This window comes from Poromitra crassiceps (genome assembly GCF_964638095.1).
Source record: "Poromitra crassiceps genome assembly, chromosome: 10".
Taxonomy (NCBI): Eukaryota; Metazoa; Chordata; class Actinopteri; order Beryciformes; family Melamphaidae; genus Poromitra; species Poromitra crassiceps.
Window position 1 is genome coordinate 19,309,212 of NC_139631.1, and position 25,664 is coordinate 19,334,875.

Here is a 25,664-nt window from a genome sequence, read left to right on the forward strand (position 1 = left end):
ACTGGCTACTTGTCTCTTTCACTACATCGGCAGGCTAGTAACTACTTTTTCAATAAATATCTCATCCATCCTCTCTCCACAGAATGATATCACATTATATTCACTGATTGATCCCCAGAAAGCACCATTATCTCCATCCTTACCCCATATTTGTTTCCTAGCATTTGCTCTTAGAGCCAAATCCTAGAGCCAAATCCTTGCGGATCAGTTCTGGTCACAGTTCATCCGTGACTACCTTCCCACCTTGCAGCCACGGAACAAATGGCTGACAGCTACAGCTAACCTGGAAGAGGACATAATAGTCCTTGTCATGGATCCTCAACTGCCCCCAGCCCAGTGGCCCGTTGGCAAGATAGTGAAAGTCCATCCCAGTCCGGATGGACGGGTCAGGTCAGCGGACATCTTGATTCAGGACCGGACATACACCAGACCGGTTGCACGGCTCATCCCATTACCCTCCTTGCCCCCTTGACAACATCACAAGAATTCTGGTTTCAGTCACAGCAGCTGGGCTCCTGTGGGGGCGGCTGTTGTGAATTCCCTCATGCTGTGTATGGCAGCTCTCTGTGGGTTAGAAAGTTACACCCAGAATGTCACTCATCTTCCTGCCTGATTGGCAATTGGAGGCCAATTGGAGGCAGGTGTGAGCCCAGGCCAGTCCTCCATATCTAGCTCTCACACAGAGCTGAGAACTCTTTGCCTCCCAACTCATTTCTCTTGCCATGCGTCCCTGACATGTAAGCCTTATTTCTGTTTATGCACATTTCATTTGTTGTAATATGTTGAGCTAATTATTTAATCCAGCTGGTAACTGTTTGATTTGTCATTTGATATTCACTTTGTATTATTGACTTTGGCTTGTACTGTCTTGTTTGCACTGCAGAAAACCATGGCTTGGATGGGAGAAATGAAATAAATCTCTGCTGATGCATCATATGAACATTGTCTCAATGCCTCTTTAATTTGAGACCCTCAGGCGGTCAGCCAACTTCAAACCCAGAGAAAATGTGTAATAATGATCATTATTATATGGTCACACAGGAATATTGTAATCGGTACTCCTTATTTTTGGTTGCTTGTCATTTTTGGTAATTTTAGACATTTAATGTTATGTTACCGTTACATTTAATGTATGCCTGAAATTGTGTGTGTGTGTGTGTGTGTCTCACCCCGACGTTTGAATAAAAGCTTTGTTGTCCTTCTTGAAGCCCATGCGCTGCGCCTCAGGTGACAGCTGGACTGGCTGGCTATGGGGACATTTGTAGCAGGACTTCAAATGATTCCTCTCCACATGGCAACTTGCTGTAATCTCAGGCTGAGCTGCCACAGACTGCAGCAGCAGCATGTGAGCAGTGGAAAGCTGGAAACCATAGAACTTAAGAGAACATTTCAAATGTATGACGTGATCAATGTGCTTTATAGTTGTCACTTTCAAGCCAGATCTTCAGAAATGCATCTTATACAATGTCAATATAAAAGTTTTCAGATATTCCAACCTCTGGGTGGAATTGCAAGTCAGTGTGACATGACAAGGTTGTGCCCATCAGAAACGCAGAAAGACAATCATATGTTCTGCCTTCTGCCACACCAAGCAAAATAGCACGTTTCAAATAGCACATTTCAAAGATGAAAAATGCAGTTCCCAAATTCTCTGTGTTTCCTCTGTGTCCAGTTTGTGGCAGCAGTGGTTGGGATAATTTCTGGTTTTCTTTTTTCCTGAGTCTCTGCTTTGGTTGTTGTGGAAGTTGCAGTAGTAAAACTATTTCAATGGATCTAAAATAAAAAGCAACATTTTAAAATACTTGGTATATACTTGTTTTTTAGACACAAACAGATATTGAACAAGATGATCCCTGCATGCTGACGGATTGGAATCCTCTTCTCTACATTATTTTCTGTCCATCAAGTCTCTACAAATTCAAATGTGAAAATCGACCTAACTGGTCTTGGCTGTTCCATGCAACTGTGCAACTGAAAACTCATATTAAACTGATCCTTCATTTCAGTCTTTTTACATGGACAAAACAAAGCAATCACACATTTAATCTAATTACACTGCAAAAGATTTAATACTTTACACAAGGAGAAAGGTTTGTTTAATTTTTGGATTACTGCAACGTTTAAATAACACACAGTCCAAAAAAGTTTAGGTCATAATAGGTTCAGGTTGAAAATTTAGTTTTTCTTTCCATCAACAAATTTGAATCAAAACCCTCCAAGAAACGAATCGCTAGCCAAAACAGAAGTGGCCAAACCAAAAATATTCCCAACCAAAAATATTCCATGATTGGGGGTGTAAAGGTCAGTCAGCTTGACAGCTGTAACTTAAATGCCAAGTCGATTTTCTTCAAAAGCAAAAGAGGGTGCATGAAAGAGCAACACTGATGTTACGCAAATAAACATGAAGTTGTTTCACATTCACAGCTTTGACAGGATGTGTTATTACACCTGTTCATCTGTGTTATTACACCTGTGCATCTGCATCATCAGGAACAAAGTGTCTTCTCTTTCACTTGCTTAACTCTCTCCTCAAAGTGCACTGAACCAAAGAGCTGTGGGAAAATAATCATAAAATATTCTATTCTATTCTACACAATAAACCAAAAGCATTAGACTACCCATAATATTCTAATTAGGGCTTATGTGTGGTACCCAGTTGTGTGTTTATGAATGTAGGCCTATTTGTGTCACTTGATTGTAATCACCTGTTAATTGATTACAATCACCTGTTATTTTCCTACCAAGATGGCCTGTGGTGATGTAACAGAATACTATCAATAGCCAACTGCTTTTATCTTTCTGGTATATTTCTATCTCCCATGGTATCACTACGCTATAATATTCTAGATGCATTGTTATCAATTTATTATTTTCCATAGGGGTATTCTATTTGATTGAATCAGCTACAAGAAAAAGTTGTCTTTTCTGATAAAGCTACAGTACAGTAGGGCTATACAAGTTGCATTTTCTGATAAGGCTACAGTACACAGTAGCTTATCTGCTAGCCTGTGTACATTATCTCCATAATACACCATTGACTGTCAACAGATACTGTTGGACTATCCTGCCCATCCTGCCCCCTCACTCACGCACACGCGCACGACGCACACATAACAAACATGGCGGCGGCCTCTGTTTCACCGCTACGCTCCTCCTTCAGGATTTGTAGCCCGTTAGCGTTACCGCATCACTGCTGCCGGGCCAAACTGCGGATGCACAGAAAATGCGAGACTCAGAGAAGACATCTGCAGCAGTCGGCGACAAGGTAAAGACGGGGGGGATCTTGTTTGGGCTGTTTTGCGGATGGATGCGCGGTGCCTAGTGTGCAGTGCACTGCTCTAGACTGGACCGGTGAGAGGATGTGAATGTCATCACGTGTCAGAAGATGGTGATTGACAGAGTGAGCACGTTACCCCGTACACACTGTACTAGCAAGGCCGGTGAAGGCCGATTTTCGGCCCGATAAGACTGACAACAGTGCAAATAAACGTGTCCTTATTACATAACTCGCTGCAGGTTCATGTGTGTCCTGTCCTCCTTTCGTGCACCTGTGGCTGTGTCTGGGGACGAGTCGGACCGGTGCACACATGAAGGTGAGGCCGGTTAATCCATCATGAGCCGCAGGGGGTGGGCTCGGCTTCTTACTCAAAAAGTTAGCTAGGTTGTTTCCTTTCAAACGTACTTTACGTTTTAACGCTATTCCTTTTGAAGGATTTTGTTATCATTACGCTGGTGGTCGTTGGTGGGTAACTTCCCCGTCCCAGCTGACGGTCGGAACTTGGCGCTCATGGCTCACTTACCTGTCTGTAGCCTACTGCGTGTTTACCCCTAAATGTCCGGGGGAACCATGTTATTGTTATTTATTTATTTGTGTAATATGTATGTATGTATGTTATTTATTTATTTATTTATTTATTTATTTATTTATTCGTTTATTCATTTATTCATTTATTCATGTTGGTTAGGGTATTCATAGCATTCCCATGATGTCACAAGCATGTTCCTACCAATATAATACACACAGCTCATTGGCTGGTTGTGTAAGGTGACCAGATTTCTCAAATGAAAATCGGGGACATTTCCAGTCCAGCAATCAATATATCATAAAAATATCCAATATTACCTATCAAATAATAAAGGGGGATGATTCCGGTTTCATTTATTTTGTCCATGGCTTTGTTTATTTTGTCCATTGTCCCAAGCCCCACCCCCCCCCCCCCCCCCCCCCCCACACACACACACACACACACACACATCATTCACCGTGCCCCCTTACAAAATGTCAATGTGTACCCCAGCAGCATTTGGCCTGGCCATGATTGTCCAAACCTACAGCGCCCAATGTTTTATGAAAAGCCTCAGATCTCAAAAAGTATTTTCGTAATTGGGGACATTGGGGACAATTATTTTCGTAATTGCTTTTTCAATGTTTTCCTGGAAGAGCAGGGAGCAGCAAAAGATAAGCCTCCTGCAACCTTTTTGCTTGAGTGGTTTGCCAGTGGGCACGTCTGTAAAGGGGAGACTCGTAGGTACTCATAGAATCCATTCTCATTCAGATATATTGAGGCGAGAGCGGTCAAGGGTCCCCTTTGAAATTGACCATATATGCCAGTTTTTCAAAATGTATTATTTAGCCCCCTTCCTTCCCGACAAGGTAGCATGGCATTGTTGGTCCCAATGGATGCTGTAGGTCTGTACAGTCATACCCTGTAAGTATTTTCACTCGAGATTTAAGAATGAGCCTGCTAGAGCTAGAGTCATATCGGCCGCAGACGCCAGTAGAAAATCGGGGACATTTTCAGGGACAGCTCCAGCCGGGGACAGGTCACCAAAAACGGGGACTGTCCCCGAAAATCGGGGACGTCTGGTCACCTTATGGTTGTGTCACTTGATTGTAATCACCTGTTAATTGATTACAATCACCTGCTATTTTTCCTACCAAGATGGCCATGTGGTGATGTAACAGAATACTATCAATACTCTTCACTGTGAAGTAGCCTAATAATAGTGTAGCTTGTTGTCACCTAAATGTCTCTCATGTCAGTCACCAACACCTGTCAAGTGCAGCTGAAGTGCAAACTGCTTTCCTGCCCCCAACACTTAAAGCTATAGTATTCGTTCAGGGTTCCATATAAATAACTGTCATGGTGACACATGACAGTCACATGGTGAACGTTGATATTAAGCAGCAAATAAGCATGTGGCTAGGTAGATAAGAGTAACATGGCTGATAACTACATCCAATAGAAGAGCATAAACATATGACAATATGTGAATTTACAACATATAAATACAGCTATGGCAAATGGCTGTATGAATTTAAATAGCCTATACACCACTGGCTCTTGTTTTAACTTTTTTTTATCTAATGTTTTATTTTATTCAAAATAAAAAACAACAATGCTGTAAAATGATAGTCAGTGAAACACCAGCCATAGTAATTATGTTTTAACTTTTTCTTTGGAGTATGACTCCCCTCATTTGTTACTTCCTTGAGCCGGGTTGTAACAATGAGGGTAGTCATATCCCCTGCCTGGAACTCCCTCATATCACTTAACTTTGAGAAGCGCTCTAACCAGGGGCGGTTTTAGCATCAGAGCTTTGGGTGGGCTCAGCCCACCCAAAGGTGATGGACCACTGAACCCCTAGGGGGGTCCGGGGGCATGCCCCCCCGTAAGAAAATTTTGTACAGTTTCAAGTAAAAATGGATCAAACTGGCGCACTTTGAGATCAAAATGAAGAGACTAGATCTATGAAGAACTACACACATCAATATCTTCTTTACCGTTCTGTGGTTTTACAGCGATGAAAAAATAATTGTTTTCCTATATATACTATATATATTCTGCATACAGGTTACTATATGGTAGAATTATGCTTGCATAAATAATACCAAAATCACTTCAGGGGAGTTTCAATTAAAGTAACATTTTGCTTTGTAGGCAAAACAAAAGTAAAATTAAATCAAAAGGGAACTTCCTAACTTATTGGCTGGAATAATATTCCGACAAGATAATAATATACTGTAAGCACTAAAGCAGGAGTTTGCAGTCAACTAGTTGAAATTAATATGTGGCAGTATTTGTGGGGGTCAAAATCTAAGTAGGGTGTACCACCACAAATAGATCAGTGTATGGGAAACACTGACTATTAAATTGTGTGACTAGAAAGACACCAATAAATCTGAGAAAATTTACTTTAATTTTGAACAACAGCACTACAACGGTGGCATTACAAATGGTATTATGAAATTATTGTGGGGAAAAAACAAGAATGCCACTTTTTTTCATGAACTTTAAGCAGAAAATTAAAAAATAGTTTTAAAGCAAAAATAAATAATAAATAAAGATAATTTTAACAAACTGCTACTAATGACCACCATGGATTTGGAGAGATTTTGTTTTTGTTTTTTTGGGTGGGCTGAGACTATTGTTGGGTGGGCTAAAGCCCACCCAAAAAAGGCCTAGAACCGCCCCTGGCTCTAACCCATTATGAGGTAGGTATACACTGACTAGACAGACATACTGTAATGTGTCAGACTGCATATGTGCAGCATCAAAAACTATTCACACCATCAAATAGGCCACAACAAATTTAAAGATGCAGGTAACAAATATATAGTTTGTGGAAAAAGTGTATACTGCATTAGTTGCTAAATTCATCTGTGTACATAAATATGACCGATGTGTGTTGACACATTTGGAATAATGTGTAACATATTGAAAATTACATATTTTTTGGGGGGGTCTAATTGTATGTCTGCTTTGCAGTCTCACACCATTTGTGATGTGTGGATGTATTGGTGCTTTTCCTACGCAGACATGCAGCGGTGGTGATTTCGGGGACGGAGTTGGCTCGTCAGCTCCATAGAGAGATCCAGCGGGATGTGGAAGAACTGGTGGCTCAGGTCAACACAAGACCCCACCTAGGAGTGGTGTTAGTGGGGGACGACCCAGCCAGCCGTACCTATGTCAGGAACAAGACCCGGGCAGCCAGCATACTGGGTCAGACCCGAGCGCTGCACACATGCCTGAACACTGTATACACTATGTGCATTATGCAGACCAACAAGCACAGCGTGTAATTACCACATCTTTAAGCATGGACAAACACATTTTTCAAACTCAAAACTGATGCTATAGCGGTGTCTGGGTAGTGTAGAGGTACTGTAGAAGCACTGGCCTACCACCGCGGAGACCCGGGTTCAATTCCCGGTAACAGTACTTCCAGCTTGGTCAGACGTTCCTACAGACACAATTGGCTGTGTCTGCGGGTGGGAAGCCGGTGGGGTATGAGTCCTGGTCGCTATACAGCCCTCCTCTGGTTGGTTGGTGTGCCTATTCTGGGGGTAATAGTGTGATCCTCCAACGCGCTACGTCCTCCCGGTGAAGCTGCTCACCGTCCGGTGAAAACAAGCGGCTGACTCATGTATCAGAGGAAGCATGTGTTGTGCTAGTGACTAGCTAGTCTACAGCTCTCCCCAGATCAGCAGAGGGGGTGCGGCAAGACACTTGTGGAGAAAATCTGATCAAAATTTGACGTTATCAAAATCAAATAAGCTACCACACACACACACACACACACACACACACACACACACGACTAGATTTCTTTTTGAGTTTTTGTAATTTAGTTTTTATTCAACCATTGAGACATATGGTCAGACACATAACAGATGATTGTAGATGCTGATTGATCCCATCCCCTACTTGCCCTCTACCATCCCAGCCCACCATACCCCTTTGTAACACATAGGAAGTGTAAAACAAGGACATAACATGTCAAATATATAACATTTGGTGTCTATTAGGTAGGGCTGTGAATCTTCACTGGCCTCACGATTCGATTCGATTACGATTCAGAGGGCTACGATTGATTCGATTACGATTATCGATGCATCTCGATGCATCTTAAATCGATGCATCACTTTTTTCCGCAATACATGATTTATTTTTTCTCACTTTCTTTTTTCTCACTGTGTGGCCACTTTTAAAATGAAAGTGCATTTGGAATTGCATTGTATTATGATCCATAATTAAAAACTGCATGTACTTCCATTATATTTTATTTGATTATTTTTTATTTTATTTATTTTTTACGATTTTTGACATTTGTGAATCGATGCAGAATCGTGCACGTCCGCATCGCGATGCATCTTATAATCAATTATTTTTGACACCCCTACTATTAGGTAAGTTCTATACATGGCTGGCTGCATCTGTAACATGGTGTACTGTGCGTGTGTGTGTGCTCTCCAGGTATTTCCAGTGACACGGTGGTGCGGCCAGCCTCAGTCTCCCAGGAGGAGTTACTGGAGCTGATTGACAAGATGAACCGTGACTGGAAGGTCAGCGGCCTGTTGGTGCAGCTCCCACTCCCCGGTAAACACCAGCACTAATACTCCAGCTGATCTTCATCACTGAAATCACAGTGGAACAAGTTCTGACCATGACATCATAGTCTCTCTCTCTCTCTCTCTCTCTCTCTCTCTCTCTCTCTCTCTCTCCCTCTGTCAATATATATAGTAGAAATCTCGCACACTCGATTTCTAGGGTGGAGACTCTGGAGATGATGCACCATGGGCGCAGTTATGGAAATGTTTGTATGAGTACATGATTACAGCAGCTCCTTATAGACATTGGCTGAGTTTCCCAACAAAGAAGCTTCTTAAGAGTTAAGAAGCTTCTTAAGGAGTTAAGAAGGCTCCAAAGAAGTGTTTCCCAAACGCCTTCTTAACAGTCGAGAAAAATAAAAAAAATAGAAGGCTCTTAAGAAGCATCTTAACTGGAGCGGCTCACTTGATGGCACTCTGAGCCCAGCAGTGGGCCACGACTCAGTGGTTGAGAAACACTGTTAACACCTAATCATGGTCATGTTAAACTTTATTAAACATTATATATTTCAGACATGGACTGCAGTTCAAATTGCTTTATATACACAGCATACAACAAAACAGAGAAACACTACAGAATTTAAGCGACCTTGGGTTCTGTGAAAGGTGCTATATAAATCCACAACATTATAAAAGGAATCCATTCTGATTAGAGGAATATAGCCTACGGTAAAACATTTAAAACACAAGTAACCATACATACAGGGAAGATTTTCAAGTGTTCCCTAATTTTAAACACTAAAGGGTACATGAAAGAAAGGAAAAAGGGAAAAACACAAGAGGAACAGTGGACACAAGTATCTCCTTTTGCCTGACGCGGCTGGATCTGCCAGTGTTTTGTCATTAAGAAGGTGTTAAGAAGGCTCCAGACCCTTCTTACAAAACCTTCTTAACGAAAGATCATCTTAGCGCTAAGAAGCTTTTGGGAAACGCAGCCTTCTTAACAGAGGATAATTGGAAGATAATTTTAGGCTAAGAAGCAATCGGGAAACGCGTTGGCTTCGTTGGCTTCTTACGGGAGCCTTAAGAAGGGTCAAAGAAGCTTCTTAGCGCTAAGAAGCTTTTGGGAAACGCATGCCTTCGTAAAGAAGCAATTGGGAAACGTGTTTGCTTCTTAAGGGGGCCTTAAGAAGGGTTGAATTAGCTTCTTAGCGCAAAGAAGCTTTTGGGAAACCCAGCCATTGTCTGTTATTCCCTCCTCATCACCTTCAATAAGTACTTTCATGCTGCTGGCTTGCTTTCTCCTGGAGAAGGCTGTGTAGAGCTGGCCATGAGCAAATACTGGCTGAGGTCTCTTGCCCTTGGCCTTTGTTGGTGGGTAAGTGAGAAAGCCAATCTGATTGGGAACTGTCATCTGACAAAGGTGAAAGGAAGCTCCTTATTTCTGTCATGGTGAGGAATTCCTGGCATTAGATTAATTCCAGACCCCTGAAAAGTGTTTTGGCAAATTTGAGAGGTGATCGGAGCAAAGCTGCACCTTGAAACACCAGACAAACAAACAACTCTCCAACTATAGTGGTAAGATATCTACAGTATATTATATGGCAAGAAGAAAAAAATGTCACAAGTGCTATAAACCTTGATGAAGTTTGATTGCACACGTATAGAGGAGTGAAGTGTCTCACCCCTGACCGACTCACCAAAATGTGCCCCTGGATGATCATGGTACAGTGGCAATATCGCCATTGTAAATGTGATCATTCAAAATGAAGGCTGCATTCTACTTCAAGTTGGACACTAGCCTGGTGGACACTAGCCTGGTGGACACTAGCTTGGTGGACACTAGCCTGGTGGACACTAGCCTAGCCCACTCAGACTCTCTCCGCACTCCACACCAAAGCTGCAGAAAAGGCCTGGCTGCAGCTACTGCCAAGTGGGAATTAAAGCAAGAAAAGAATTCCAGACTGCTCGGTCCCAACCAATCATGATCAACGGCAGTGTTCAAAATAACCCGATATTGTTGGGACAGCATGTTGTGGGAGTGTAGAAAGGATTGTAGACAACAACTAGCCAGTAAGTTCCCCTTCCTTCTCTTCCTAGGCCACATTAACGAGCGGGCAGTGTGTAACGCCATCGCTCCAGAGAAGGATGTGGACGGCTTCCATATTGTCAATATTGGCAAGCTGTGTCTGGACCAGAGATCCATGGTGCCTGCCACACCTGCTGCTGTCTGGGAGATCATCAAAAGGGCAGGTAAGCCACTAAAACCTCTGGGGCTTTGCGCATACTGTAGGCTAGCCTCCACCCCAAGGACATATCATTGAGCCAGACAATGGTTCTCCACGTTCCTCACTCCTGGCTGCTCTGTACACTCTGATGAAATGAACATGCATGTGACAGAACATATACTGTATGTGGGTGTACTGGTTAGAGGCTCAATTCCTGGATGCCTATATGATCGTGATTATTTTATTTGATCCCATAGACACTCAAACAATTAAGCTGTTGACATACTTCAGTCTACACCAAATGCATGGAAATGGTCTGTCCGAAGGCATTCATTTGTTTTGGACTCTGGGAAAGTGGGAAAAACCATCAAATTCCCCCAAACTACTGTATCTCTGAACCAAATCACACACATTTAGGCTATTCTATGTGATCTCTTTTTGATCAGTAATGTAATTTTTTCTCTCGCACTTCCCATTCACTGAGCCTCCCCTGAAACTGCTTGGAGCACCCCCCCCATCCCTGCCTCCCACTTTGAAAACCTCTGTCATAAAATATCGAATTCCTAACTATAAAGTGTTTAGCATAAGAATGTGGCCATATCTAGCTCCAAGTGTACACTCTTTATCCATAATGCTAACTTTATACAATAATATTATTTGTCAACCCATATTCCTAGCAGCCTATTTCTTTTCTATAATGGTGAGCTGAGACCAGTGGCGTAATTATGTCTAAAACATTTTAAATGCATTTCCTGCAATTCTACAATTCTTGAAAAAAGGGTAACTACATAAATTCTAAGGTGAAAGGAAATACTGTTACTACTGTACATCTAATTTATGAGCTGGCATAGACCAGAACTGCGTCGCGTCTTCAAGCGCCCAGCTCCAAGGCCGCGCTCCTTTTTAGGGGAAACCCACCATAGTAAACGACGGTACAAGAAGCCGAAACCACTTCAAACAAACTATTTAAAACGGTTTAATTTGATAGAGATATGCCGAAGAGTTGCTGTGTTGTTATAGTTTCACTAACAATAAAAAAAACAAAAAACTGGTCTGCGATAGGGTAGGCGTGACACCGTCAATGTGGACGATGCATGTAACCTGGTGGAAACTGGATACAGCGTTCATATAAGGCAAGTACCTCGTGTCGATGTATCTTGCGCATTCTATGGCCGGCCGAGTTGAAATATATTGTCATGTCATGGTGTCTTTGGGTCATTTATAAAGGAAATTAATTCTGTTATTTTTCTATAGATGTTTTGGGTACTGCTATTTTACATTGAAGTCAACGCGAGTGGCTTGTGTTATCCCCTAAAAAGGGGCGCGGCCTTCAAGTTTTGCAAATTACCCGGATGTGCTGTTCTGGTCTATGTGTGTTCCTGTGTTTCCAAGACGGGCCCACTAGATGGTGCCAAACGATCATTTTATAGACATGTACTTGAAATCTGCCCACTGTACTGATGCACACTGTACTGATCCAGTCAGTCTATAGAACTGTTTGGTCCAACAGCACCTCTTCACCCTGTGCACATGATGACTGTAGTGGTTCTTCTTCACAAACAAGTCCCAGTGGAGTTTCCAAACTAATTAATGTGCAATGCAAATATGTGCATCAAACTATTTAATCTTGTATTGAGTCTAAAAATCATTGTTTGAAACCTGTCAGTGTGGGTTAAGTGATGCCATTCGTTTCCAGGGGCATCCCCCCGCTCCACCCCCGACCCCCCCCCCCCCCCCCCCCAACACATTTAGTGGCACAGAGAAAGAGCCTACCTAGATCTAACTGATCACAGTCAATCACATACCGTGTATACCTCTTCTATCAAGATATGTTCACTTGATTCAAGAAAATGCTTACTTAAAGTGCATCGGAAACATGTTGTTACAAGTTGAAACAAGTTATTTCACCCCCTTTTATTTATTTATGTATTCGTTCATTCATTTATGTACTTATTTATTTATGTATTTATTTATTGCAGCGGTGGTGACTGAATGTGAGATTTACATGCTGTATTTTGCATTGTGTGAGCCACCAGGTTGTATTTCGTTGGGAATCTGCTGGAAGTGGAATTCACAGCATAAAGCAGGCAGAGGGTGCTGTTCCTCCTGCTCAAACAGAGCCGACGTTTTCAAAGCAGTGGTAGACAGACGGTGGAATGAGAGAAACAAAGTTGCTTCCAATGAGTTTATCCCGTTCAGTAAAGTAAAAGAGGAAACAAATGCATGTGGAGAAATGCTAAGAAACAACATGGTTTATGAAAGATATGGTACTGGTTTTTGAGAAACGGTAACAATCATAATACCACTGGAGTGAGATAATTGTGACCAAATGTGACCAATTGCTTCGACTATTGTCTCAATTGTTTATGGTAATTATACCAAGATAACATAATTCATTTGAAAATGATACATTGATGCTTAGATATGTCAGAAGTAGCACCTGACTATCCAGAGTTTAGGATTTGGATGAAAACAAAGATGACAGATTTGTGTAGGCTATTAAAGGAGAATTTCTGTATTTTTCAACCTGGACCCTATAATTTTGACTAAGTAATGTGAACAGAAATCTTTGAAATTGGTGCAGTATTGGCGAAGATCACTTCAGTTGGCGTCCGCTTTTCCCACATGCCCCTACTACACCAAACAAGCTTGTTTTTACCACTGCCAGGATGAGATTATTCCATCATGACATTATTATAGCGATATACTTTTCCTGTGGGAAAGGCGACTGAAGCGATCTTGGTCAATACTGCACCGATTAAAACAAATTCTGCTCACATTAAAAAATACAGAAATTCTCCTTTAAGGTTGTAGGCTATTAAAAAAATACTGTATCAAAGTGACAAAATAGCTGGTCAAGCAAGAAAGTCAAAAGAGGGTAAGCACAGGTGTGAGAGTGTTCCTTTTCACATACAGTACATATTAGGGTTTGACCGATATGGGTACTGATGCTGTATCTTTAGACTGAAGTCACCAATAGCCAATATTTTGTCAGTATTCAATGTTGAGGAGAATACCAGGGTCATGTACAGTTACAGGCCATCATCTACTACTGTCTTTGTCTACATTTCCCCCAATCATTTTGCATTGTATTTCGTACATTGCAAATGTTGTATTTCCTCCCAGAATTCACCCACTCATTTGTCCTTCACAGTCACACACACAAAAAGGCTAAAAACATTGATCTAAATGTATATAAAAGTTAATTGCATGTTTTGGACAAATATCTGTACCTAAAAGATCAATATTGGCAAACCGAAATATTGGTCTGACTAACCCTTCTACATACCTGTCATTCCACTCTCAATCACTTTAATCACTTTTGTCTTGGCTGACACTGAATAGCAATTGTGATGGGTGTGACATTATGGTGCCAGACTGTGACTCCACATGCCTTACTTTGATCAGTCAGAGGTGAAATACTGCCCCTGTGTGTGTGTGTGTGTGTGTGTGTGTGTGTGTGTGTGTGTGTGTGTGTGTATGTGCGTGTGCGTGCGTGCGTGCGTGTGTGAACTCTCCATTTGCAAATGTCTTCTTCTGTTTGTGAGACACAAGAATCCGCCTCAGGATATTGCCTTTGTTTTCATACTAACCCACTGTCACCTGTCAACTGAGGCTACATCTTCACTAGGCCGTTTTGCATAAAATGAGGAAGAATATGTTAATTAAGCTTTCTATCTACAATAATCCTACTCTCTGTCCACACAGCCCCACTAACAGGCCAAAGCCCCACTGAGGCAAGAGACCACTAGGGGTGATTGAATTCCAGTCAGTGGTAAACCCACATCCCTGCAACAGCAGATTTGATCCTATAGCACATTCTCTCCTGTCGTAGCTAACGAGTATACTCATTCAAGTATGACCTGTTTGACTTAAAAAGCATTTGTCTGTGCAGGTATAGAGACAGTGGGAAAGAATGTGCTGGTTGCTGGGCGCTCCAAAAATGTTGGAATGCCCATCGCTATGTTACTGCACACTGACCGCAACCATGAACGACCCGGAGGTAAGAAGTGTGTGTGCGTGTGTGTGCCTGTATGTGTGTGTGTGTGTGCGTGCGCGTGCGTGTGTGTTTCTGCTGCTGTGTGCAGGTGTGTGAGCAATAAGAGCGTGAGTGCATCCGTAAGTGCTACTTTGTAATCAAATGTTGCACCATCTTGGCTTTCTGTAGAATTGGTCTGACGAACACAATAGCTTTTGTCAGGATGTGACCAATAAATGGAGACAGGATAATGACTCCCACCTTATTATCAAACAGTGCCGGTGCCTGTCTTTCCGGGAGAATAGAAAGGAGGTGTGGAGGAGGAAAAGGGCGAGATTGTTGGCACGCCTGTAGGCCAACAGTTTCCTTATATGGGCATGGGAAGAAGGCAGGGGAGGGCTTCTGGTTTTTTGTTAAGATGGGGTAATAAGACGAGGCTGACCTTGGACAGCGTAAAAGTGTAGAAAACCAGATCAAAATGTACAACAAGTACTAATCAATCAAAATGAATAAAAAATACAAACAACTATGGATGCACGATCAGCCACGCTGGAAGTGCTTTTAAGTAGGGGGTGCTGTCAGGAAGGGACCCTCGGTGCTGCCCGCAAGGGCAGCGCAGAAAATTTTTTGAAGTTTTTTGGACTTGTCTTTTAGCCATATTTAGAGGAATATTTAATTTTAAATTAACATTAGGATTATACTGTTGTGATGGCATTATTCAGTATCTTCTCCTCTTCTCTGCAGTATTACTCAATTTACCCTCAGGAATCAGGGACAGTGATAGCAGTAGCGTAGCCAGACTCGGCTCATTGGGTGTGCCACAGAAAGCCAGGGTGTGCCAGCGAGGCCGCCGCCAATTTTTTTTTGGGTCTTTTCAAACCAGATTTAGAGGAATATTTGTGTGTTGTTTGCTCCTTTTCGCACTCATTATTAGCAGGTAGAAGCAGTCAATTAAATTGTATTTTTTGGCAACATGTAAAACCACTTTGTTTAGTATCTCAAAAAAGTCTCACCTACTTTTTCCAATGAGTGTTCTAGTCGGGAAAGAACGCAAATTTGGTTGGCATGTTCGTCTACTGCAGAGAGATCTGTAGCGTCAGTGTCCTCTGGCCACAAACCTCCGGTGTGTTGGCTGCGTTCCCCGCTGTTAACGTCATTGTTTCGGCTGCATCATCTTCTTCATCATCTGTCTGTTCTCCACTGTACACCACCAATACAGGTGCGGGAACGGGTGCACTTACAATCCGCACTTGTTGAGGGGGAGGGTGACGACGAGTCATCTTCTTCCTCGTCGTTTCTTGCCTTTGCCGAAAAAGCTTAAAAGCGAGCTTTGTTTCATGTCTTCCTGATTTGGCGCTGCTGCTGCTGCTGCTGCTGCTGCTGTGCGTGCATTTGTTTACTTTACGTGGACGACAGCTTAACTACAGTAGTTTCCCATGATGCTCCGGGGCACATAGGGCAGCGGACAGTTGGACACAGTGCATGACAGCGTTGACATGTGTTTTGCAGACAAAACAAAACACTTTTTTTACCCCATTTTTTTGGGTGCGCCAGTGGCCTGTCTGGGTGGCATTTGCACACCCTAGCGCACCCGTGGCTACGCGCATGAGTGATAGCCTACCTGCTATTTTTCTTGTCATCTCGTATCTCTTTCTCTTCACAAAGCGTGTCTCCGACTCCGTGAACAAAGTAAACACATTGCCCCTGTCACCTATATTCAAGAATCATGGTGAGTAAGCTGGAGACTCAGAGGGGGATCATCCAGGTTCTATAGTATGTTCAGAAAACACCAATCTCCAAACTATAAGGGTGTTAAGATCACATGGGAAAAAGACCTTGGAATCTCTATTCATGAAGAAACATGGAAGAAAATAGTAAGGTCATGGTATTTTGTAGCTCGAGATATGCAGAGCACACACGTTTGACTTCATTTAAAATATTGAACAGGAACTACTGGACTCCAGCAAAAATGTTTAGGCTGGGGCTTAGAGAAGAAAATAATTATATTAAAATATTAAATATAAAAATATAAAAATAAAAATTAACGAAGAAAAGGGCACACTGGTTCACATGTTATATGAATGTAAAATGGTACATGATTTTTGGATAGCTATTGTTCACTGTATTAATAACATACTGAAAACAGAAATAACTGAAGAACCAGCATTATGTATATTGGGCATTCTACCTATGGAGACCAGCCTATCCTCACAAGTGCGCTCCTGGGTGAAGCTGGCTCTCATAACGGGAAGCAGGATAGTACTAAGGCACTGGAAATCAAAAGAGAAAATTGCATTTAAAGAGTGGAGAGATGAACTGGCTAGAATAGCCTCTTTTGAGCAGCTTATTCATAAAGTTAACAACACCCTAAACTTTTCAGGAAGATCTGGGGGCCTTACTTAGAAATGCTTGAAAATGATGAGCAGAGATAATTTCTAGTATCGGTGCTGATATCTTACTTTGAAGACTGTTGACTGATGTTGTGTACTAACTGATATCATCGTGTAACCCCAATGGCAATAACCACACAGTCTAAACATACCTGATCTCTATGTATAGCAGCAATGTATTATTAATGTAACATTAATATCATGATGTAAGAATGTGCACCCTTTTGTTTCTTTTTCCTCACCCTCCCTTTTGTTTTTTTGTCTGTCTCCCCCCTCCCCCTCTTTTTTCTTTTTGGCTTTGTTTTATTTTTATTTTTCTCTTCTATTTTGCTTGGTAAAAGTGACTATTGTAAACGTTTGAGTATCAAAAAGCAAATAAAAAGCTTTAATCACAAAAAAAACAAACTAAACACAGCTATGTAAACACTAGTTTCAACATGAGGCTAAGTAAACAAAACTTCAGCATTTCGTGGAGTGCAGGCTTCACATTAGCGCTGCGGTCTACAGAGGTCTGTCCTCCGCGGACCAGTCAGGGGAGTGCGCAGCCTTGAGATGCTGAGCAAAACGAGACGGTCTAGCACCTGAAATGGGACACAGCTATTGTGTGGATCCTATATTTACCCAAGAACCAGAAGAAGAGAAACACAGTAGGACTCGATCCAAATTCAACAATTTTGAAAATTTAATCTCTTGCCACCAGGGGGTGGTGCAGCACCCACCGCACCGTGCTTCCAGCACCGTTGTGCACGATATTGGATCTTTTCAGCCGATACCGATAACTACCTGCATCTCATGTATTTTAAAAAGAAGTTCATAATAACCCGTAGTTTATGCACAGCTGAGGGTTAGAAATGCTGAGATGTAGTGAGCATTGAGAAAAAATTAAATATTCCACAGCTCTGACCTAACCAAATCTAACTGACATCAACTACATCATTACAACTGAACATTTAGACCACTCCGTAGAAAATACCAAGATATGTATCAAACATTCTCCAACAAACGCAGACAAACAGCGATGTTTGTTTGGTGTGCCACGGCTGTCTGTCCTAGTTTGGAGATGTTTTGCGATGTTCGGTCAGATTCGACATGTTCAATCCTTGTTTGTCTGTGTTTGCCAATGGCACACCAATCAAACATTCTCCAACCACTGCCAACATTCTTGTTGGCAGTTGTTGGAGAATGTTTGGTGTGCCATTGGCTTAAGACCAATGTTATGCAATGGTATTAAAACATAACCTAGGTCACAGATAGGCAACCATGTGCCATGGAGGACTGAGAGTATGCAGGTAAGGTGCACCTTCAACCAAACAGGAGAAATTCATCAGTGAAATCACGCTTAGATTTGAATGGCAACCTGCACGCTCACTGCCGTCCATGGCACAAGGTTGCCCATCACTGGCCTCAGTTTTATGGTTAGCACTTTCCTGAAAAGCTTGATCCTCTTTCTGCATTGTATTCCATGGCAACGTTTTTGTATATGCTTTTACACACAGAATACCCAGGACCGCAAAAAAAAAGGTTTACTCAGCTAAAAGCCACCCTTGTCAAACAGAAACTCTGCCAGTCTTTTTTTCCTCGGACACATCCCAGAGTTCTGCTCATTGCATATTTGCATTTTGTTGAACAAACTGCTGGAAGTGGTAGCTTGTGTGTAAAATGTTACTCAGAAACATCTCTGATCATCTTGCCCCTGGATTCTTCCTAAAGCTCTACCTGCAGTCTGTGTGATTCCATCCCTTCTTTCATTTCATCTTTATTTTTGCATTATGTCAGATTGGGCAATTTGATGGAGGTAGAATTTCATGCAAGTTGAAACCCTCCTTCCGTCGCAATGCATGATTGCGGAATATGGTTGAAAGACGAGGCTGTGTACGATGTTAGCCGACGGCACGGCAACCTCACAATTTCAAGATGACACAGACAAAGCAAAAACAAGCACTTGGCACATCATAGCACCTATAAAAGTGCCCATCGTGCTATTGAAATATGCCTAAACATTTCTGACATAACCACAACTTTGTCAGAGGCTAGGACCCAATTGCGTTGTGGCGCCAAAAATCCAATATTTACTTATATACTTTTCTCAACAACATTGCTTTGTTCTACAACAGAAAAGCAGGAGATAATGATGTAAATATTGGACATTATGCTGCACGAGCTGGTTGGAGACATTTGATTGAAATCTTATTCATTTTGAGCTGTTGAAAGATGGCTCAGATGGAACAACGATGGCTAACAGACTTCAATTTAATTTGGACTCACACAGGGGATATATATAATGTATATTTAGAACACGGCTCTCTCGAATACTCGATTCTGATTGGTCAATCAACAATATTCACCGGTCATTATTTCTCGACAACCGACCGCTGCTCTGCCACACCTGGATTAATCAGTTGATAAGAGCTTTTTGTCAGCAAACACTACTAATTAGGCCAACCAGTTGCAGCTGTGGTGTCTTGTGTGCCAATTACGAATGAAACCGCTTTGTCGTTGAAAACGCTATTAAAAAATCTATTTGAATAATTATTTTTGTCAGATTATTGAATGATTTAGTTGTAGGCCGTGTTCTAAGCGGGATAATGTATATTGAGGCGGTGATTACTGGGAAATAATGACCTTCAGGTGAACGATTAAGCCCTCCGCTACGCGGCGGGCTCAATCCACCTGTCGGTCATTATTTCCCCCGTAATCACCGCCTCAATATACATTATCCCTTACATATATATATATATATATATATATATATTACACTACTACCAGTATATTATAATAAAATATAAGTATATATTCCTCTCTCTGTGTGTGTCTCTCACACACACACACACACACACACACACACACCCCTTTAGGTATGTTTGATGTGTTGTGACTTGCCTTTCATTCCTTTTCCTCCTCCACACTCTCGCTCCCTCCACCCCTCATCCATTTGGTGCGGTCACGGTTCAGTTATGACTACGTATGCAGGTCCACACACATACACACACACACACATATTCACACACGCCTTTTGCAGTGCTGCTTTCCTTTTTTGTGTAATCATTGATTAAAATCTGTGTACGGTATTTACGTCACTACTACCTGTCACTTTGCTGGCAATGCAATGGAAGTTTTTGGATTTCAAAATATGGGAAATGCCAGGCTCAACAGTGGAAGAAAAGCAGGTTCACCATCAAGCTATCATGATCTCTTGTCCATTTGGATTTTGTAACGGTCTATGAGTAGAGATTATTTTCACTTTTATCAAACCATAAGAATTGATGATATTGCAATGCTATTGCATTGATTGTTGTATCATCCTTTTTATCTTGACCCATATTTAAAATCCTATACCCCCTCAGGTGATGCCACGGTGACCATTGCCCACAGATGTACCCCTAGGGAACAGCTGAAGGCGTTGACCAGCCTGGCTGATATCATTATCGCTGCTGCAGGTAATTGACCAATGGCCACTGACTGTCCCGCCTCAAAAGTTATAAAAGCTATAAAAAGTTGTCAAATTAACCTTTCCACTATTTGAAAAAGTTGCAAAAAATCTTCCAAAATGTAATGGCATGGTAAAAACTTAAAGATACATTCTTGGTTGATTAGATCACAATAGGTTTGGCATAGTGTGGACATTTTCCCAGCGGTTACTGGAACTCGTGACAACACCGGTGTTACTGGAGACACTGTACAGTTTACAAGAGAAGATATTGGTCGGCTCAATACCTGTTTTCACTTTTCAGTATATTATGTACAAGTTGCTCTGCGTCGACCATGGTAACCGGGTACGGCCTCCTTAAAGAACAACAGTGATCTTTGAGAGCTGGAATGTGAGACAATCACTCAACATAGGGAAGCTATATTTAAAAACTCTTAAGTAATTGTGAATGTGCCTGAGGGGTCGCCCTGTTGTACTCCTTTTCCAATACAGTAAATGCACACTTTCCTGATTACTGAAAGCAACATTCTGGGATGAGCACCTCATTTTCGTTGCACATCATAATAATAATAATTATAATTGATTGCATTTATTTAGCTCTTTTCAAGGCACCCAAAGTGCTTGAGATATCTTAGGGTGTGGGTGTGTGTGGGTGTGTGTGTGTGGGAGGGAGGGTGGGACTCAATTCATCCACCACCGATGTGTAGCACCCACCTGTTATCCAAACATTTTGAACTTTGGAAATATGTTTCTGTATAGAACTGCATTACATGACTAATTTAATCTCCAGTCATGGTGTTTTGTTTTGCTATTTTGTGTTTGTACTGTGAAACTACAGATTGAAGTCAAAGACAAATTGCCCTAAGGGGACAATTAAAGTACATACAGTATTATCTAATAAATCTTATCTCATCTTTTCCTTCAGTGTTATTACAAGAGTCAACAGCTGTTTTCGTGTCATTTGGGAATTAGCACGTGTTTGGGTTTAGTGTGGTTGAGAAGAATGTGTGCGTTAAGGACTAATTAAGTTGTTGTCGAACTCGTAAACTTCCCGGTGTTGAGGCGCCGGTTTGTTTTGGCCATGTTATGGTACAGTACCATTAAATGTTTTGGTACCATTAAATCGGATTGATTAATTGTTATTTGGTTCAGACTCTTTTCCAGTGTACTGCACTTGTAATTATAGTCTGAGGAGTTGGAGTGTTTTCTAGCAGCCAACTTCAAAGCAAAATGATATTCAAAACAAAACACGTTGTCATTCTTCCATATAGACAGTTAATTGAGACATCAGCCTATTTAGCCACGCTGTTGTTTGTTAACTCCGTGGTGAAATGGTATTAAAAGGAGATCAAAAGCAACACTAGACTAGACTAGACTAGAGAGAGATCATCTTGCGATGGGATCACACCAGCCACAATGGCCGTGACTTAAAACGAATGTGGGCCAGGGCCGTAAAGTGGGGGGCCAATCTGAGGGGACCGGCCCCTTGCTTGGATCACGCCTATTTTCGAACTGCATCTTCATTACTGCATCTTGCACGGATTTGACGCTGTCATGCTCGCAAAATCTGTCCACAGCCAGACAGACAGACAGACAGACAGACAGACGAACATAAACACCTGGCAAAGTACTCAAAACAGCTTCTGTGGTAGTGCACGCACACACACACACACACACACACACACACGATGTGAAAACAATACCGGCCGACTGGTAGTAATGTTAAAAACCCAGCAGAATCTTAATACTGGAGATTAAGAACAGACATTTATAGCAGCAGGTGAGAAATCAAATGTCATGGTGGCTGTTGATGTCGTTAACCAAATAGTGTAGAAATGTGTTTTGACGTTTTGCACTTTGATGTCAGGCTCCATCACTCCCATTCATTCCAACTAAAGTTCTGGGCCCAGTTGCACAAAGCACCTTAGGTTAAGATTCCCCTTAGAGTCAGAGTTAAGGTGTCCATAAAATAGAATCGGCTGCACAAAACACCCTTAAATCTTGTGCTTATGTTTTCCTTAAATTGTTTAACATTATGGAGAACATCTAAGGGTGTTTTGTGCAGCCAATTCTATTTTATGGACACCTTAACTCTGACTCTAAGGGGAATCTTAACCTAAGGTGCTTTGTGCAACTGGGCCCTGGTCTCGTGCTCGACTGGCGCAGCGGGTCGAGCATGAGACCAGATCACTTCCCTACAGGAACCAATAAAGTATCTGTTGCTGCCTTGGTTTCTCCTCATAGGTGTTCCTGGCCTGATCACAGCAGATATGGTCAAGGAGGGTGCAGCAGTCATCGACGTGGGCATAAACCGCATCCAGGACCCAAGCACAGGGAAACTGCGACTCATTGGAGATGTGGACTTTGAGGGTAAATAAATCCAAATCACTATAGGATCCATCAGCTGTTCCTTCAGTACTACGTTTCAAATCACTAGGATCCATCAGCTGTTCCTTCAATACTATGTTTCAAATCACTATAGGATCCATCAGCTGTTCCTTCAATACTATGTCTCTGCTGAATCTAATAATCCTCAAATGAAACAGCGGCTTTTATGTATTTCCAAAGGCAAACAATTCTGACAATGAAATGTAGAGTTGAAATCAGGTAACAGTTTGTAGGGAGTAGAGCAAAACGAAACAAACCCCGTCATGTTTTTATGTTAAATAATGGATTTTACCAAAACCAACATTAAGATTTGATAAGCCTGATGCCGGGGATTTCATTTGACATAATGGGGTGTTATCTGATGCAAACACTCTCAGCACGCGTGCATTACATTTCTTGAAACACACATACTGTGTTTCTGTCTGTAAGTAACTATCCAGCTTAAAGGAAGACTCCGCCCATTTTCAACCATCTTTGTATCATTAGAACATCAGTAGTATATCAGAAAACTGTAAATGGTTTTGAAGTCTGTCATTTAATTTGACAGTTATTGAGTGTTAAAGTGTGGACCAGTGACATCACTGGTCCACACTAACTCAAATTAATAACTCATTAACTCAAATAAACTTTCAATAACTGTCAAACTAAATGAATGATGAATAGTTTGACAGTTATTGAGAGTTGATTTGAGTTAATGAGTTATTAATTTGAGTTAGTGTGGACCAGTGATGTCACTGGTCCACACTTTAACACTCAATAACTGTCAAATTAAATGACAGACTTCAAAACCGTTTACAGTTTTCTGATATACTACTGATGTTCTAATGATACAAAGATGGTTGAAAATGGGCGGAGTGTTCCTTTAAGCTGCACTGCACATTATGAGGTGCCAGGGGAAGAAACAGAGATCATCCATCCCATCAGTCTAAGCTCTGGTGAACAAAGACCCTTCACTCTGTGTCTGTTCGAGAGCTCAACAGTGACTGCCCACTTTTTCTCAGCTCCCGATACATCTGAGAATTCCCCATTCATTTTGTCCATAGATGTTTTGAAAAATCCTTATATAAAAGGTTTTAAGCCTGGAACCAAGCCAACCAGCCACCTACTGAATCGTGAGTCCATGACCCTAAAACATTTTACTTGGAACAAAAACAGAATAAAGAGCGGGGGGGATCTATTTCTTTTCCCTGGTTGGCTTGGTTCCATACTTCCATTTTCGAAATGTCTATGGAGAATATTTATGGGGAATTCTCTGATGGAACAGGATCTGAGAAAGAGTGGGCGGTGACTGTTAAGCTCTATTTGACTCTTTGTAGGGGTGAAGGAGAAGGCAGCCTTCATCACTCCGGTTCCTGGAGGTGTGGGTCCAATGACAGTAGCCATGCTGATGAAGAACACTGTGACTGCTGCTAGAAACGCACTGATGCATTAAACACACAAACACACACACACACACACACACACACACACACACACACACACACACACACACACACACACACACACACGCACACAAGAAATCCATTAGCTTTAATGAATGAGATACATGCATATTCATATACACACATACATACAGTGCTGTGAAAAGGTTTGTACAAAGTTTGAAACTTGAAGACTTGGACCGCAATGTCATTTAGTGTAATAGAAGATTTTGACAGGCAAAAAAATTCAAATGATTTTATTTTAAAATAATTTATAGCACAAGAAATTTGGCAAAAACGGTGTCCACTTTTCCCCCGCAGCACTATACATGCACTGATTCAATTAGGACACACACATCCGACTCACTTTTATTTAAAACTCCATAAGCTCATGACTGCATACAGTACCTCCTGGGAAACATATTTGATACATATTTTATTTATATTTCAAATTTGTTTGCGTTTATTTAATTTAGTTATTTATTTTCAGAGTTCACTTTTTAAGATTTTAGATTAATATTTTTTTCTACTGAACTCATTTTTGTTCATTTTTTAATATTCCAGATTGACTGGAAATGTTGTGAATTAAATAAAAAGTTTTATGCTGTAGGAATATGACCGTTTTTCATTTTATTTTCTTACTGTAAGTTACTACTCTGAGTTACTGCTAAGATGGCCGTACAACCAGGCAGGACTGCTCTATGTGAGGCAGTTATTCAGGTGGAGATGGAGTTGGTTTAAGTACCGTAGATTAAATAATTGTACTTATAACCACCAAAGTAACAATCTCTTCTTGAGTAGGATAATTGTGTACTTTCCACCACTGGTTACGTAAAAGTAAGAAGTATCTAATTTAAAATTACATATTAGAAAAGTGAATGTTGTTAGATGTGATATTTTCCATGCAATTCTAAAAGGATGAGAGGGTTCAAACAAGGGAATTACAATATGTGGTAAATGTGGTTTATAGCCTATGTATGTAAAGATTTTTACTTGAGTAAAAGTAAGATTGGTGACTTAAAAAAAGTATTCAAAAAAGTACATACAAAAGCTACTCAATCCAGTAACATGAGTAAATGTTAATGATGCAGAATGGAATTTAACAGCCAAAAAGGTAATCGGTTAGTAAAAGTAAAAAGATTCTTCTACCCTTGGGTTTAACCAATCAATCATATTTCTGGCATACTGCCAGAATGACTGTGAGTAATGCTTTCTTCCTCAGAATTTGTCTGGCTGCCTTCACCTGACGTACTTGTTGCTGTAGATGCAAAGTCTTGACTTGATTCTTGGCCAAAATTCTGTGCCAGTGGCTCTTCCGCCTGTGAACACCCTTCTGGGCAAAAGAAACTCGTGCACAAGGAAGCAACCCCTCTAAAGTGCAAGTTACACACTTCATCAGAACCTGAGAATCTGCCAATAGTTGCGTGGGTTCAGAAACTTCCGAAAGCCTCATTTGAGTGCCTCGGGGTGAAACACCTGCCCCCACACCACCCCCACCA

At 41.4% G+C, this 25,664-nt stretch overlaps 1 protein-coding gene across 1 annotated transcript; it reads left to right on the forward strand.

Moving 5' to 3' along the window:
- Positions 1–310: 310 nt before the first annotated feature.
- LOC310784292 (bifunctional methylenetetrahydrofolate dehydrogenase/cyclohydrolase 2, mitochondrial-like) lies at positions 311–24,176 on the forward strand (the record flags this gene model as incomplete). Its single annotated transcript, XM_083645308.1, is given in 11 exon segments — positions 311–385; positions 1,673–1,687; positions 3,049–3,109; positions 3,112–3,265; positions 6,820–7,004; positions 8,259–8,381; positions 10,433–10,585; positions 14,456–14,563; positions 20,274–20,366; positions 22,601–22,726; positions 24,061–24,176. Coding segments are annotated over 11 exon segments (1,209 nt in total).
- Positions 24,177–25,664: the final 1,488 nt, after the last annotated feature.